The sequence below is a fragment of the Falco peregrinus genome, chromosome 19, assembly GCF_023634155.1.
Source record: "Falco peregrinus isolate bFalPer1 chromosome 19, bFalPer1.pri, whole genome shotgun sequence".
In the NCBI taxonomy this organism is placed as follows: Eukaryota; Metazoa; Chordata; class Aves; order Falconiformes; family Falconidae; genus Falco; species Falco peregrinus.
In genome coordinates, this window is record NC_073740.1 from 3,675,723 (window position 1) to 3,690,379 (window position 14,657).

At 66.8% G+C, this 14,657-nt stretch overlaps 1 protein-coding gene across 1 annotated transcript; it reads right to left on the reverse strand.

The window, feature by feature from the left end:
• Positions 1-247: 247 nt before the first annotated feature.
• SEMA4A (semaphorin 4A) lies at positions 248-14,322 on the reverse strand. The gene is given in 16 exon segments (XM_055791753.1): positions 248-777; positions 779-863; positions 1,409-1,521; positions 1,610-1,770; positions 1,862-1,977; positions 2,075-2,264; positions 2,672-2,813; positions 2,902-3,071; positions 3,150-3,280; positions 3,395-3,511; positions 3,614-3,722; positions 4,187-4,285; positions 4,417-4,479; positions 4,609-4,769; positions 5,801-5,941; positions 14,270-14,322. Coding segments are annotated over 15 exon segments (2,268 nt in total). The 5' UTR covers positions 5,895-5,941; positions 14,270-14,322; the 3' UTR covers positions 248-260.
• Positions 14,323-14,657: the final 335 nt, after the last annotated feature.

The following is a 14,657-nucleotide window of genomic DNA, read 5'->3' on the forward strand; positions in this document are numbered from 1 at the left end:
ATCCAGTTTTTTTTCCTGGGGTGACACTGGTGTCAGCACCCACCGAGCCCCCACTGTTGTCGTCCCCCCCGTCCTCATTCCTCCTCTGCACCCCCCCCCTCATCCTACCCCTTTGCTGCCCCCCCGCTGCACCCAGCCCCCCCCCCCAATGGTACCTTATGTTAAAAACATGTATTAAATAAAAAAAATAATAAATTTTCACATTCATAACATCCATATCCCCCCCCCGCCATGGTCCCCCCCCCGCCCCATCATCGCCATCACACCGTGTCCCGCCCCGCCACGCGGACCCTGTTGTTATCAGCATCCACGTCCCCGTCGAGCTGGAGGCAGCAAGCACGGGAGCCTTCGTCGTCCTCCTCCTCCTCGGTGGGGGCTCCGGGCGTGGGGGGCTCCGGGGTGCCCCCATTGAGGGGCACCTTCTCGCGGCGCTGGCCGGGGGGGCTGCGGGGCGCGCTGCACCCCCTCACCTTGCTCCTGGCTTTCAGCTGGTCATGGTAGCCCAGGAGAGCCAGGCCGGCGGCGGCCGCCAGCGTCACGGCCAGCAGCACGGTGACGGTGACAAACTGGGGCCAGTAAGAGTACTGGGGGCTGGGGGCTGAGCCCCCCCAGGGCAAACCCTCCTCGGGGGTGCTGGGGTCCCGCAGGTGGTACTGAGCCACGGGCCACGTGTAGCCGTTCTCGGTGGCCTGGCACGTGTAGGTGCCGGCGGTGCCCCGTTGCACGATGACCACCAGCGTGTGGTCCGGCAGCAGCGCCGTGGCCCCCCGGCCCCCCCCCCGGCTGCTGCCAGCGGTAGGTGGCCAGGGCGGAACGGTGGGGGCACGGCAGACGGACCACGGCGTTCAGCGGGGGGGTCAGCCCTGCGGCGTGAGGAGGGGGACAGCAGGGTGATGCACCCCATCCTCTGTCCCTCCACATCCCCAGCCTGGCCCACCATGTCCCAGTACTCAACTCTTCAGGGGGGGGCTAGTCCTGTGCCACCCCAGATGTGGGGAAACTGAGGCAGGGGGAGCAGCATCACTTGGGTGCTAAGGGACCCTTCCCCTTTCCCATCCCCAGCCCATCCCACCACATCCCCACACCCAATTATTTGCGGGGGGATCCTCCTGTGCCCCCCAGGCGTGGGGAAACTGAGGCATGGGGAGCAGCTGGGGGGGATAGGGGGATGCGCCACCAGGCTGCCCCACACCAGCATCACTTGGGTGCCGAGGGACCCTTCCCCTTCCCATCCTGTCCTGCCACGTCCCCACACTCAACATTTTTTGGGGGGGAACCTCCTGTGCCCCCCAGATGTGGGGAAACTGAGGCACAGGGAGCAGCTGCCCCACGCCAGCATCACTTGGGTGCCAAGGGACCCTTCCCCCTTCCCATCCCCAGCCCATCCCACCACATCCCCATACTCAACTCTTTGCGGGGGGATCCTCCTGTGCCCCCCAGGCTCGGGGCATGGCCACGCTCCTCCCGCGGTGGCACACGGTGGCCGGGCTCCCTGCCTCGACGTCCTGCAGCCACGCGCTCCTGCGGCCAGGAGAGCGGCATCAGCATCCCGGTAGCGTCCGCATCCCCCCGGCCACCCTCCTCCCGCTGCTCCCCCTGCCCTGCTCACGTGTCCTGGGCGGCGCGGGTGGGCTGGCAGGACCCCTCGAGGCTGTGCCAGGCGCAGTACGGGTCCCGCGCCAGCACGCATTCGGCGCAGCTCCGGTGCAGGCTGCAGTTGGCCAACGGGACTTGGAGGACGCCACCAGAGTAACCCACGTAGAGCATCCCCTGGGGAGGGAGAGGAGCAGGGCTGAACCCCCCCGTGTTCCACACCAGGCTTGGGGTGGGCTTTTGGGTCACCCCGCTCCCCGTCCCCTACCTTCCCCGGGGCCAGCAGGAGGTTCTTCACCGGCTCCGGCGTCCCGAAGAGCTGGATGCTCTCCACGATGTGGGGACCCCTGGGCAGCTCCACCGCTTTGTGCAGGAAACCCTCCGCTGCGGGGGCACAGGGGGCGTCACCGGTGTTTGGGGGGGGGGGGCTAAAAGAAGGGTGACCAGGCACCCTGTGCGTGTGCCCCCCACGTAAACCCACCAGTGGCCAGGAACATGACGCGGTAGGTGGTCCCTGAGACGCCACGGATCTCGTCTACCGCGATGCGCGTGTAGGTGACGTCCGTCTTCACCAGCAGCGGCCGCCCCTGGGTGGGTGACACCTTCCCGTCCATGAGGAAATGGTCCTTCATGAAGGTGAGGGCTTTGTCGGAGGAGGGGCCCATGTAGCACTGCAGGGAGAGAGGAGTCAGTGCTGGCGTGGGGAAACTGAGGCACGGGGAGCAGTGGGGGGCAATGCACCACCAGGCTGCCCCACACCAGCATCACTTGGGTACCAAGGGACCCTTCCCCTTTCCCATCCCCAGCCCATTCTGCCACGTCCCCACACTCAACTCTTTGTGGGGGGATCCTCCTGTGCCCCCCGGCGTGGGGAAACTGAGGCAGGGGGAGCAGTGGGGGGCGAGATGTGCCACCAGGCTGCCCCACGCCAGCATCACTTGGGTGCCGAGGGACCCTCCCCCTCTCCCATCCCACTTGCACCACCCTAGGGCAAACTGGGACAGCCAAAGAGCTCCCCACGGGGACCAGCATCGTCCCCCCAGGAGGGTCTTGTCCCCCGGGGGTGGGCAGCACTCACGCTGCCGGGGCGGGGGCTCATGTCGGGGCCACTGTAGACGCTCCAGCGGGAGCTCTCCTTGTTCAGCTCCTTGTACTTGCCCTCGAAGACCTCCTCCAGGGCCTCCTGGCTGTAGGCACAGACGGCGGCGCTGCCCGCCTGCCTGCAGGGATGGCGAGGTGAGTGTGGGGAGGACGGAGGGGGGGTCCCCAGGGCACCCAGAGCCCCTTCCCTGGGGCGCCGGGACTCACCACTGCGAGGTGAAGACGGCGTAGAAGTCGGCCCCGCCATGGTGGCGGGGCAGGGCGAAGGCGTGATGGATGACGTTGAAGGGGAAGCGGCCGGGTTGCGAACACACCAGCTGGGCTTTCAGGAACGTGGTCCACTTCTTCTGCAGCACCTTGTCCCCCCCGACGTCACTCTGCGGGACCCAGGGGGCTGCTCAGCCCTAGGGTGGGGGACCCCCATCCTCCTCCTCCGTCACCATCCCTGCACCCACCTTGCAGACACGGGCCACCCGCGGCACCAGGAGCCGCTCGAAGAAATCGAACTCATCCGCCGTCTCCTCGAAGAAGAAGTAGACCTTGTCATCTCCAGGGATGCTGAAGGAGGCCACGAAGGCGGCGTCGGCTGGGGGGGGCACAGCCAAGGGCAGGCGTGAGGGGGAGGGGGGGGGCTGCTACAGACCCCCCATCCCTAGGCAGAGGGAAGGGGAGGGCAGCCGGGGGTCCCGACCCCCCTCACCCGAAAGCCAGCGGAGGAAGGCGTCCGTCTTGAGCAGGGTCCGGCTGCCCAGCGAGCGGGAGATGATGGGCTCGTTGCCCTGGAAGTTGTTCATGGTGCCAGCGTAGAGCTCACCGTCTGCTCCGGGATGGGGAGGGGGTGAGCGGCGTCAGGGACCCCCCCACCCCACCCCCCACCTCGCCTCCACGCCAGGGCTGGGTGCCCACCCCCCGTACTCACCCACCAGCAGCGCCGTGTGGGTGTGCTGGGGGTCGAAGGGGCACTGGCCCTTCCCATCCAGGAAAGGTTGTCCCCTGCCACTGGACACCAGCGTGAAGTTCTCCAGGCGCTGTGGGAAAGGGGGGGAAAACCAGCTCAGGGGGTTAAAACACACCCCAAAACCTGCAAGAAACGGCTGGGAGCCCCTGCGGGGAAGCGTCGGCACTCGCCGTCTGCTCGACAAGTGGGGAAACTGAGGCAGGGATGGGCTGCCTGGCATTGCCCAGAAGCAACCAGGACCCCAAATTATCTTTTTTTACCACCTGCATCTGAGCTGGCAGGTACAAAGCCGCGGGCAGCCACAGTAAGAAACACTGGGGGCTCTTGACGTGCATGAAACCTTGGTGGGGGGCACCCAGCACCCCCATCCATCCCGTGCTGCGGTTCCCCCACCCCACTGGGGGGCTTGGGCTGGTGTTTTGTGGCTCCTGATAGCAATGCTACGATATGTCTGGTGAGCCCTCCCTGTCCCCATCCCCGTCCTCGTCCCCGTCCCCGTCCCCGTCCCCGTCCCCGGTGGGGCTTGGCACTTACGATGTACGTGCACGCGGGGCTGAAGGCGTAGGTCCCACAGACGTAGAGGTGGGTTTGGTTCACAGCTACAAGGACCCTGATGAAGTTGAAGCATTCGGTCTGTGAGGGGGAAAGAGCAGAGCCGGGGGGGCTGAGCATCCCTGTGGCTGTGCAACGTCCCGCCCCCCCCCCCCCCCCCCCGCCAGCCTCCCTGTGGACCCCTCCCCAAACCTCCCACGGTGCTTTCTCACCTCCTGGCTCTTCTTCTTAAAAGCACACTCGGAGGTTTTCTCAGCCGTGGGTCCCCACATTATCTGTGGAGGGAAGGGAGAGGGTCCACAGCTGCTGAGCCGGGCCACCCCCCACCCCCAGCCTGAGTGGGGAAACTGAGGCACGGCACGGGACAGCCCCCCCCCCCCCCAAGCTCCCCAGGAGGGGCTCACCGAGGCTTTGGCACGGATGCTGCCCGGGTTGCTGATGTTGAGGGCCAGCACCCGGTCCCGCGCCCCCACGTACAGCTCCTCCTCGCTCTCGTGCAGGAGGAAGATGTCGTAGTGGGAGACGTTGTCCTGGCTGAAATGGGTCAGGGACCGTCGGGGGTCTCCTGGCAGGAGCAAAGGGAGTTCACGGGGGGCCAAGACACGCGCACACGGGTCCCAGTACCACCAGCAGCCCCAGGCAGACACCATCTGACTCGTGTCACCTCTGACATAGGAAACGGGGTGCACCGCTCCCCTCGCAGCCCCCCATCGCTGCCCCCACTTCCCCACTCAGCTCTGACACACACCCCCGGCCCCCTGGGGTCCCACCGCAGGAGCTGGACGCCCCCCCAGTTGCAAAGCCCCCCCAGCCGCGCCGCTTTGCTCTCCTGCAAGAAATGGGGGATGTTTTTTGGGCCACAAGCTCTGCCTGGGATGCTTTGGGGCCACAGCCATGGGGAAATGTGGGGGTGCACCACCCCATGGTGCCAACCTTGGGGGGCTACAAGCCCCTCCGGTGCCCTCAAGCACAGCGGGGGGCCACAGGTTTCTTCTTTGCCCCTGCCAGCCATCGAAACAGGGAAACCCCCCCCCCCCACCATCCGCATTTTGCAGTTCTCGGAATGGCTGCATGGGGAAGGGGAAGTGGCAGCGCAGGCGGGCGCCTCGGAGGGCATGGCCCTGCCATGGGGGTGCAGACCCCCCCTGCCCACCCAAACCTCACCAGCACCCCGCACCACCAACCCCCTTCCCTTGCCACCTGGACGCAGCACCCTATTGCTCTTTCCTCCACCCCAGGTGGCCCTGAAGCAGCTCCTGGGTGCCAGGTGGGTGCCACAACCGCACCCTGGGGGGGCACCCACCTCCCACTCCCCGAGGTGTTTGGGTGCCAACCGGCCACCTTACACCTACCCCTGCAAAAATGGTCCCGTAGCCCCCTGCATCGCCCCGCTGCCACCAGCCCCCACCCCAGCACCACCTTCCCCCTGCCCCACATGGGGTAAGGAGATGGGGATGCTGCGGTGGAGAGCACCAGGTCCCCGATGCTGGATGCTCAGCCCTGGGGATGGCTGCTCCCCCAAGCTGATGGGGGGGATTGGGGGTGTCCCCCCAGCTTGTCCCCATCCTGCCCCCAGCCCTTTTGCCCCATACTCACCGCCGAGGAAAGCGACGCGGGGCAGGGGCTCGGCGCAGAGCATGGCAGCCGGCACCACCACACCACAGAGCAGGCGGAGGGCAGCTGTGGGCATGGCGGGGGGCGGCAGGGATGCACCCCTGGAGGGTCCCAGCACGATCCCTGCGGGAAGGGTGAGGGTTAGGGTAAGCGCTGCGTGTCACCGAGCGGAAATGAGAGGGGGGAAGCCAGCACCCAGCACGAGGGGTGGGGGGTGGGGGGCGTGGGGCTCCGCTGCCTGAAGCCGTGCGTGGCCCCCAAATGTGGGTACGAGCTTCCCACTGCCACCCCAGGGCAGGCGGAGATGTCCCCACGCCTTGCTGGGCTCCCCAGAGCGGGACCCCCACCCCCGGCACAGGGCTGCCCAGATGCTCCTGCCCTGCCCCCGCAGAGCCCCACAGTGCCTGTCCCCAGCAGCGATTCCTCCATGATTCCTCTATTCCGCAAAACTGGGGGGGATGGGACACCCCCGGCCTCTTGCAGCTCTTTCCAGAAGCAGTGGGGAAGGGGCAACGTCTGCAGAGCCACGTGGTCCCCCAGACCCCTTGCAGGCGGCCACCGTGTCCCCAGCAAGTGACATTACCTCTCTGGCGGGCGAGGACAGAGCTGGCTCACCTCCACCCCTGGAGCATCGTCACCCAGCGGGTGCCTGGCCCCGGGGGGCTGCAACCAGAAGACCCCCACAGGCCCATGCCCAGCACTTGGCCAAATCCTGCCGCACTGCCAGGCTCCCAGCCCAGCTCGTGGCAGGGTTTGCTGCGGCCCAGCCCAGCCCAGCGTGGCCCCGCCGGGGACTGCTGGAACCAGAAAGTCCTGCTGGAAGAGGACGAGCCTCGGCAGGTTGGGGCAGCGGGGGCCTGCTCCCCCCTCGCCTGCCTCGCACCCCAGCCGGGAAGGCAGCGAAGCCTGCTGGAGGGAGCTGGGATGGGAGCCCGGGTGCTCTGCTCCTCCAGCTGGGGTGCCCAGGGGGGGACAGGGTAGGAAATGGGGTGCCCAGATGGCTGGGTTCCCTTCTGGGCTTTGGGGGAATCTTTGGGGGTGAGAGCAAAGCAATGGTGGGACTGTGAGGATCAACAGCGGGTTGGAGCATCCCCCCAACAAACAGCCCCATGGGGCTGAGCACTGCCCCCAAAACCAGCCCCCTGGGGCCGAGCATCACCCCACAAACAGCCCCTGGGGCCAAGCATCGCCCCCCACAAGCAGATCCATGGGGATGAGCATCGCCCCCACAAACAACCCCTGGGGCCAAGCATCACCCCCCCTTAAACAGCCCCTGAGGCTGAGCATCGCCCCCCACAAACAACTTCCTGAGGCTGAGCGTGGTACCCACAAACAACACCCTGGGTCTGAGCACTGCCCCCCAAAACCAGCCCCATGGGGCCGTGCATCACCCCGCAAACAGCCCCTGGCGCCAAGCATTGCTCCCCACAAGCAGATCCATGGGGCCGAGCATCACCCCACAAACAGCCCCTAGGGCCAAGCATCACCCCCCCTTAAACAGCCCCTGAGGCTGAGCATCGCCCCCCACAAATGACCCCTGAGGGTGAGCATCACCCCCACAAACAGCTCCATGGGGCTGAGCATGGCCCCCACAAACAACCCCATGGGGCTGAGCACTGCCCCCCAAAACCAGACTCCTGGGGCTGAGCATCGCCCCAACAAACAGCCCCTGGGGCTGAGCATCGTCCCCCACAAACAGTCCCATGGGGCTGAGCATCACCCCCAACAAACAGCCCCTGGGGCTGAGCATTGCCCCCCACAAAGAGCTCCTAAGGCCAAACATCACCCCCACAAACAGCCCCTGAGGGTGAGCATCGCCCCCCACAAACAGCTCCATGGGGCCAACCATTGCCCCCATAAACAATCCCATGGGGCTGAGCACTACCCCCCAAAACCAGCCTCCTGGAGCCAAGCATCACCCCAACAAACAGCCCCTGGGGCCAAGCATCGCCCCCCACAAAAACCCCATGGGGTGGAGCACTGCCCCCCAAAACCAGCCCCCTGGGGCCGAGCATCGCCCCCCCCACCCCCAGCCCATAGCGGTCGTGGCAGCCAGGAGCCCTGCATGCTCCATCGTCTTGCTTTGGGACGCCTGTGGGCGAGAAACCCACCGAAGCCAAAGCCCTGGTGTCCCCCCAACCCCACAGCCTCACCTGAGGTACCCCAATATCCTGCTCCAGACAAGGCTGAGGACCATCCTGCCCTGCCGGGGCCTCCTTACCTGCCTTCCCCTGGTGCCACCAGCCATCCGCCTGCTGGGACCCCCAGCCCTGGCAGGGCAGTGCCCCCCCCTGCCACCTTGCTTGGCTGGGACAGAAAGCTCCTTGTCAAACCCAGAAAGTAGGTTACTCTGCCCCGGATTTCCCACTTGGCCAAGGGTTGGCTGGAAAACGGGGCCTTGGACCAGCCGCATTGTTCTGCCCTGGCTGGAGCCACCGGGGCCAGCAGAGGGGGAGGAGGGATGGGAAAAGGACTGGAAGCTCCTCGGTGAGGCTGAAGGTTCAGGGGGGACCGTGGTGGGGGCTGGGGGGAGCCCCCTGAGAGTGTCCCCCCAGGATGAGACAGTTCTGACACAGGGATGACCTCAGGGATGCTCCAGAGGCGTTGGAAGTGTTGTCCCAGCCCTGTCCCTCCTGGTGGCCTGGGCCACCACAGCCTCCTGGCACATGGAGGCCAGTGTCACCAAGGGCCTCGCAGTGCTGGGGGGGTGGGTTTTCCCTGGGGGGGTGTGGGTTTTCCCTGGTGCTTCCAGGTTCTCCATGGCTGTAGCTCCATGGGACTTGGGACACGGCACTTGGTCCCCTGACCCAAGCGCTCTCCAGATTCCCTCCAAGCCGGGGAAGATCACGCTGCTGATAACCCCCCACCATCAGTGCAAAAAGCGGGTTCACCTGTCCTGGGACACGGCCTGTGCTCAGACGTGGTGGCCCAGGGCAGACATGGAGCTGGGGGCCACATCGGCACTGAGCTCCTGGCTGCCGCACCTTCCCCGTGCCTCAGTTTCCCCAGTGGCTGGGAACCGGGGTCGCCCAGCAGCAGGGCAGAGTGTGGTCCTTCCCTGCCACCTGATCCCAACCCCCTGCCCATGTCACCCCCCAGGAGCACCCCTGTGCCGTGGGTGGGGGGTTCTGGGGTGCTTCCAGCACCAGTCAGGGGCTGAGGAAGCCCGGCTGGGGCTGGGGGAGGCTCCTTTGATCCCCCCTCCCAAGCTGGAGCAGGAAGGGATGTGAGGCAAGATAGAAAGCAAGGGGGGGGCGGGGGGGGGGGGGATGCTGTGAGTGTATGGGGGGATGCAGGGGGAAATCTGGGGGGTGCAGGGGGTGATGGGTGAGCGATCCAGGAGGTGGGGGATGCGAAGGGCAGGATGCAAACGGGGGGGATAGATAGAGCCTTGAAGAGGCAGGAGGATGCACAGAGGGAGCTGGGGGGGCGGAGGGATGCACCGGAGATGGGGGAGAGAAAGGGGGCTGGGGGGTGCAAAGGCGAGGATGCAAGGCGGGGTTGGTGAGGGGGCTTCACCGCCGCTGGGACCTCAGCCCCTTTGTCACCGCCCGGCAATGTCAGAGCTGCTTGGGGGGGTCCCCGCTATGGCGACCACCATCCGCCCCGGCTCTCCCCGCCCCCCCCCGCGCCTGCCCGGCCCCGGTGCCGGTACCGACCTGTGGCAGCGCCCGCGCCCGGGCGGGTCCAGCATCCCCGCGGGGCCCGCGGCCGCCGCTCACATCGCCATGGCTACGGCCCGGGCTCGCCTGGGCCACCGGGCCGGGGCGGCGCGGGGAGGGGGGGGGGCACGGCTGCGCACCCCCGCGCCCCTGCACGGCCACCCCTGCACCCCGGCCAGGCGCGCGCGTGCACCGGGCGGGCACGCGCCCGCCCCCACCCCCCGCGGAGGTGCGCGGCCACGCGCAGGAAGCCCTCCGCATCCCCCCCCCCCCCGAGCCCCCCCCGGCGCGCCCCCGCCAGCACCCCTCCCGGCACGTGCCGGCGCCCCCAGAACCGCATCGTGTCCCTGCGCCCCATCTTGGCATCCCTGTATCTGTGCTGCATCCCTGCGCCCCATCCCTGCACCCCCATACCCACACCGCATCCCCACACCCCATCCCTGCGCCCCCATACCCCACACCGCATCCCTGCGCCCCCATACCCACACTGCATCCCTGCGCCCCATCCCTGCACCCCCCATACCCACACCGCATCCCCACACCCCATCCCCTGCGCCCCCATACCCACACCGCATCCCTGCGCCCCCATACCCACACTGCATCCCTGCGCCCCATCCCTGCGCCCCCATACCCACACCGCATCCCTGCGCCCCCATACCCACACTGCATCCCTGCGCCCCATCCCTGCGCCCCCATACCCCACACCGCAATCCCTGCGCCCCCATACCCACACTGCATCCCTGCGCCCCATCCCTGCGCCCCCATACCCACACCGCATCCCTGCGCCCCCATACCCACACTGCATCCCTGCGCCCCATCCCTGCGCCCCCCATACCCACACCGCATCCCTGCGCCCCCATACCCACACTGCATCCCTGCGCCCCATCCCTGCGCCCCCATACCCACACCGCATCCCTGCGCCCCCATACCCACACTGCATCCTGCGCCCCATCCCTGCGCCCCCATACCCACACTGCATCCCTGTGCCCCCATACCCACACTGCATCCCTGCGCCCCATCCCTGCGCCCCCATACCCACACTGCATCCCTGCGCCCCGTCCCTGCGCCCCCATACCCACACTGCATCCCTGCGCCCCATCCCTGCGCCCCCATACCCACACTGCGTCCCTGCGCCCCCATACCCACACCGCATCCCTGTGCCCCATCCCTGTGCCCCCCATATCCACAATGCATCCCTGCGCCCCATCCCTGCGCCCCCATACCCACACCCCATCCCTGCGCCCCCATACCCACACTGCATCCCTGTGCCCTGTCCCTGCACCCCCATACCCACACCGCATCCCTGCGCCCCATCCCTGTGCCCCCATATCCACAATGCATCCCTGCACCCCCGTAGCCCACCCACATCCCTGCACCCCATCTTTACACCCCTCTGGTTGTGCCATGTCCCTGCACCCCCATCTTGGTATCCCTGTATCTGTGCCCCATCCCTGCTCCCCCGTATCCACACCGCATCCCTGCACCCACATCCCTGCACCCCCATCTTTACACCCCCCATAGCCACACCACACCCCTGCACCTACATCCCTGCACCCCAACTCTGCATCCCTGTTTCTGTGTTGCATATCTGCATCCCACCTTTACTCCCCCATATCCATACCACATCCCTGCACCCCAATCCCTGCACCCCATCTTTACACCCCCATATCCACACAGCATCCCTTCACCCCGTCCTTGCTCCCCCATATCCACCACATCCCTGCACCCCCATCCCTGCACCCCATCTCTACACCCCCATATCCACACAGCATCCCTGTGCCCCATCTCTGCATCCCTGTTTCTATGTTGCATCCCTGCACCCCACCTCTGTAGCCCCTTTCCCACACCGCATCCTTGCACCCCCATCTCTGCACCCCTGTTTCTGTGTTGCATCCTGGCACCCCCCTCCCTGCTCCCCCCTACCCACACCCCACCCCTGCACCCCCACTTCTGCAACCCTGTCTCAGCCCCCCGGCTCTGCTCACCGCCCCAAGACGAGCAGTGCTGGCTCTGGCTGCCTGTCCCCTGCTGCCTTTGGGGGGTCCCGGGAGGGGGCTCAGGGCCCGGTCACGGTGCCACCAGCAGCCACCATGAGCTGATCCTGAGTGGCCACATATATCCCCCTCCCCACACTCCGCCCCCTCCCCCCCCCCCCCAGCAACCACAACATCCAATTTTGGTCCACGGCACTTCACACACACACACCCCCCCCCCCCGGAAACTTCCCTTGCTGGGCAGCCTCAGCTGGCGCAGGCAGATCCCACTTCTCCTTTGGAACTTACCCCTCCTTCCCCTTCCCCCATGTGGGAGCGGGGTGCCCTGAGCCCCGAAACAGAACCCCCCAGCCCCCAACTGCTTCCTCCCCTCTGCCACCTCCTCCCCTGCGTGACCCTGGGTGCGTCACTTTGCGCCCAGCCAGCAATTGCACAAGCTGGGGGGGCACCCAGGAGCGGTGCCAGCCCTCTTGCTCTGCCCCTACCAACACCCCCCACAAGCAGTGAGCCGGGGACAAGCGTTTTCACCCCACGCTGGGGGTACCTGCCCTGCCCAGGGCTGGGGAGGGGTCCCGGGGTCTGCTGCCCCCCGTTCCCACGGGGCTTGGGATGTCGGGAGCCTTTGCCTGGGAGTCGTAAGGAGCTTGTGCCTTGTGCCCGCCGGCACCGGAGGCTTAGCCGAAGCCTGCTGTGGAAGGGCAGCTGCTCTGCACCCCCTCCCACCCCAAGGGCTCAGCCGTGGGCCCCCCACCCCTGCCTTGTCCCACCAAGGGTGCCCTGCGGCTGTCCCATGATGTGCAGCACCTTGGGGTGCAGCCTTGGGGGTGGCAGGGGGGCACAGGCTCACGTCTTAAACCACCCTTGGGATTAGCGGGGCGGCCTGACCTTAATCCCCCCGGGCACGCAGGGGCCTAGAGGGGGCCAGCATGGGGCTTGTGAGGCCCCCAGCCCCCACTCAGCCCCCAGCCCCCGCTCAGCCCCCAGCCCCCGCTCAGCCCCCCCCAGCACCCGCTCAGCCATGCTCCAGCCCAGTCAACCCCAGTGGCTGCTGGACATGGGGTCAGTCCTGGCTCTACCCGATCCCAGCAATTGCTCCAAGGGACCCTTATGCTAAATTTCCGCGCCCCCCCCCCCCCCAAAAAAAAAGCCTGATGGTCCCCAGCAGGTGCCCTCCCTGTGTCTGTTTGCAGTGCCCAAACCCCAGGGTTCCCACCCAGCACCCCAGGGTGCCTCTGCAGAGACCCCGAGACTTGCGGCATGAGTGAGTGAGACTGGGTCGTGGCCCCCTGCTCCGGGTTCCGGTTCCCCTCTTGCTTCCCGAGGGAGCTCCGAGCGGGGCTCAGCCCTGCAGGATTGCAGGAGGAACTGGAGAAACCCAGCCCCCACTTTGCTCCAGCTGGAGCAGGGCTGGAGTTCTGGCACAGGCACCCTTGTGCACAGTCCCCGTCGGCTGTGCAAAGTCCCCGTGGGCCATATGCGCTCCCCATGGGTGGTGCAAGGTCCATAGGGGCTGTGCAAGGTCCCCATAGGCTGTACATGGTCCCTATAGGGCTGTGCAAAGTCTACATGGGGCTGTGCAAGGTCCACATGGGCTGTGCCAGGTCCCCAAAGGGGTGTGCCAGGTCCCTACAGGGGTGTGCCAAGTCCAGGTGGGGGCTGTGCAAGGTCTCCACGGGTTGTACATGGTCCCTATAGGGCTGTGCAAGGTCCCCATGAGCCATACACACTCCCCATGGGTGGTGCAAGGTCCCCATAGGCTGTGCAAGGTCCCTATAGGCTATGCATGGTCCCTATAGGGCTGTGCAAGGTCCCCATGGGCCATACACACTCTACACACTCCTCATGGGTGACACAAGGTCCCCATAGGGGTGTGCAAGGTCCCCATAGGGGGTGTGCAAGGTCCCCATAGGCTGTGCACAGTCCCTATAGGGCTGCGCATGGTTCCCATGAGCTGTGCAATTGTCCCCACCGGCCCATGCAAGCTCTACACGGGGCTGTGCAAGGTCCACATGGGATGTGCAGGGTCCCCGTGGCCTGTGCCAGGTCCTCGTGGGACCGTGCAGGGACACCACAGGTCACCCATGGCCACCGAGGGTGGTGAGGAGACACGGGGTGATGCTGCCAGCTCAGCCCTTCCCCAGCGTGACCCAGTCTCGCTGCGCCTGGGTCCCAGGGGGGTGTGGGGAGCACCCGTGACATTTCCCCTTGTCTCCTGACCTCCTTGCTCCCCACAGCGTGGTGGGGCAGGAGCAGAAGGTCCCGGCAGCGCAGCCGCCTTCCCCCCCCGGGCGCTCAGCAACCCGCTATTTTGGGCACAAACTCGTGACTTTTGGAGCCCGGAGGTGCGAGGGTTGGGGGTCAGGCTGGGGTCCCACCTTGGGGCGCAAGGGGGACACGCTGCAGCTCCTCGGTGTCACCCGCTGTGCCGGTTATCTGTCCCAGCGCTGTGGCACTGGCATCCCTGAGCTGGCAGAGATGGGGGGGCAAATGTGGCACAGGGAGGGGGTGACGCTGGAGCCACCATGTTCCGTGCCACCCTGTGATCCCCCACCGTAACCCCCCGTCCTGGGGGGGGGATGTGGGTACCTTGCCATGTCCCCAAAAGCCACCCCAAAGCTGGATGGTGGCAGTGACCCCCCAGAGACCCCCCTGGCACCCCCTGCCCTCGTGCGGCTCAGCCCTGCTGGTACCCAAGTCTGGGCGCTGTGAACTTGCACGGCTGGGGGGACCCAGGCATCCGAGCACTGGGGGGGGGGGGGGGGGGTACCCCCAGGATGGGCACCCCGGGCACCTACCTGGCTGTGCCTGCACCCCGGCCGCCCGCGCCCGCGCTCGCTCACCATCGCGGCTCCCCCAACGCTGTGCCCGGCAAAGCCGATTATGCGCTGGCTTTACGGCTCTCCTTCTCCCCGGCATCCCGCCTCACTCCAGTGCCTGGCACGGCTTGGCGGGGGGCGGGGGGGAACAGGGGGGGGTCCCCTTGGTGGGGTGCTGGGGTCATCCCCATGGTTGGAGCAAACCTGCGCTCAGGAGCTCACTCTGATTCTGCACCCCCACCCCCACCCCCAGTCCATCCCAGTCCGTCACATCCCATCCCATCCCATCCCATCCCACCCTATCCCATCCCATTCTATCCCGTCCCATCCCATCCCCATCCCGTCCCACCCTGGGGAATGTCTGCCC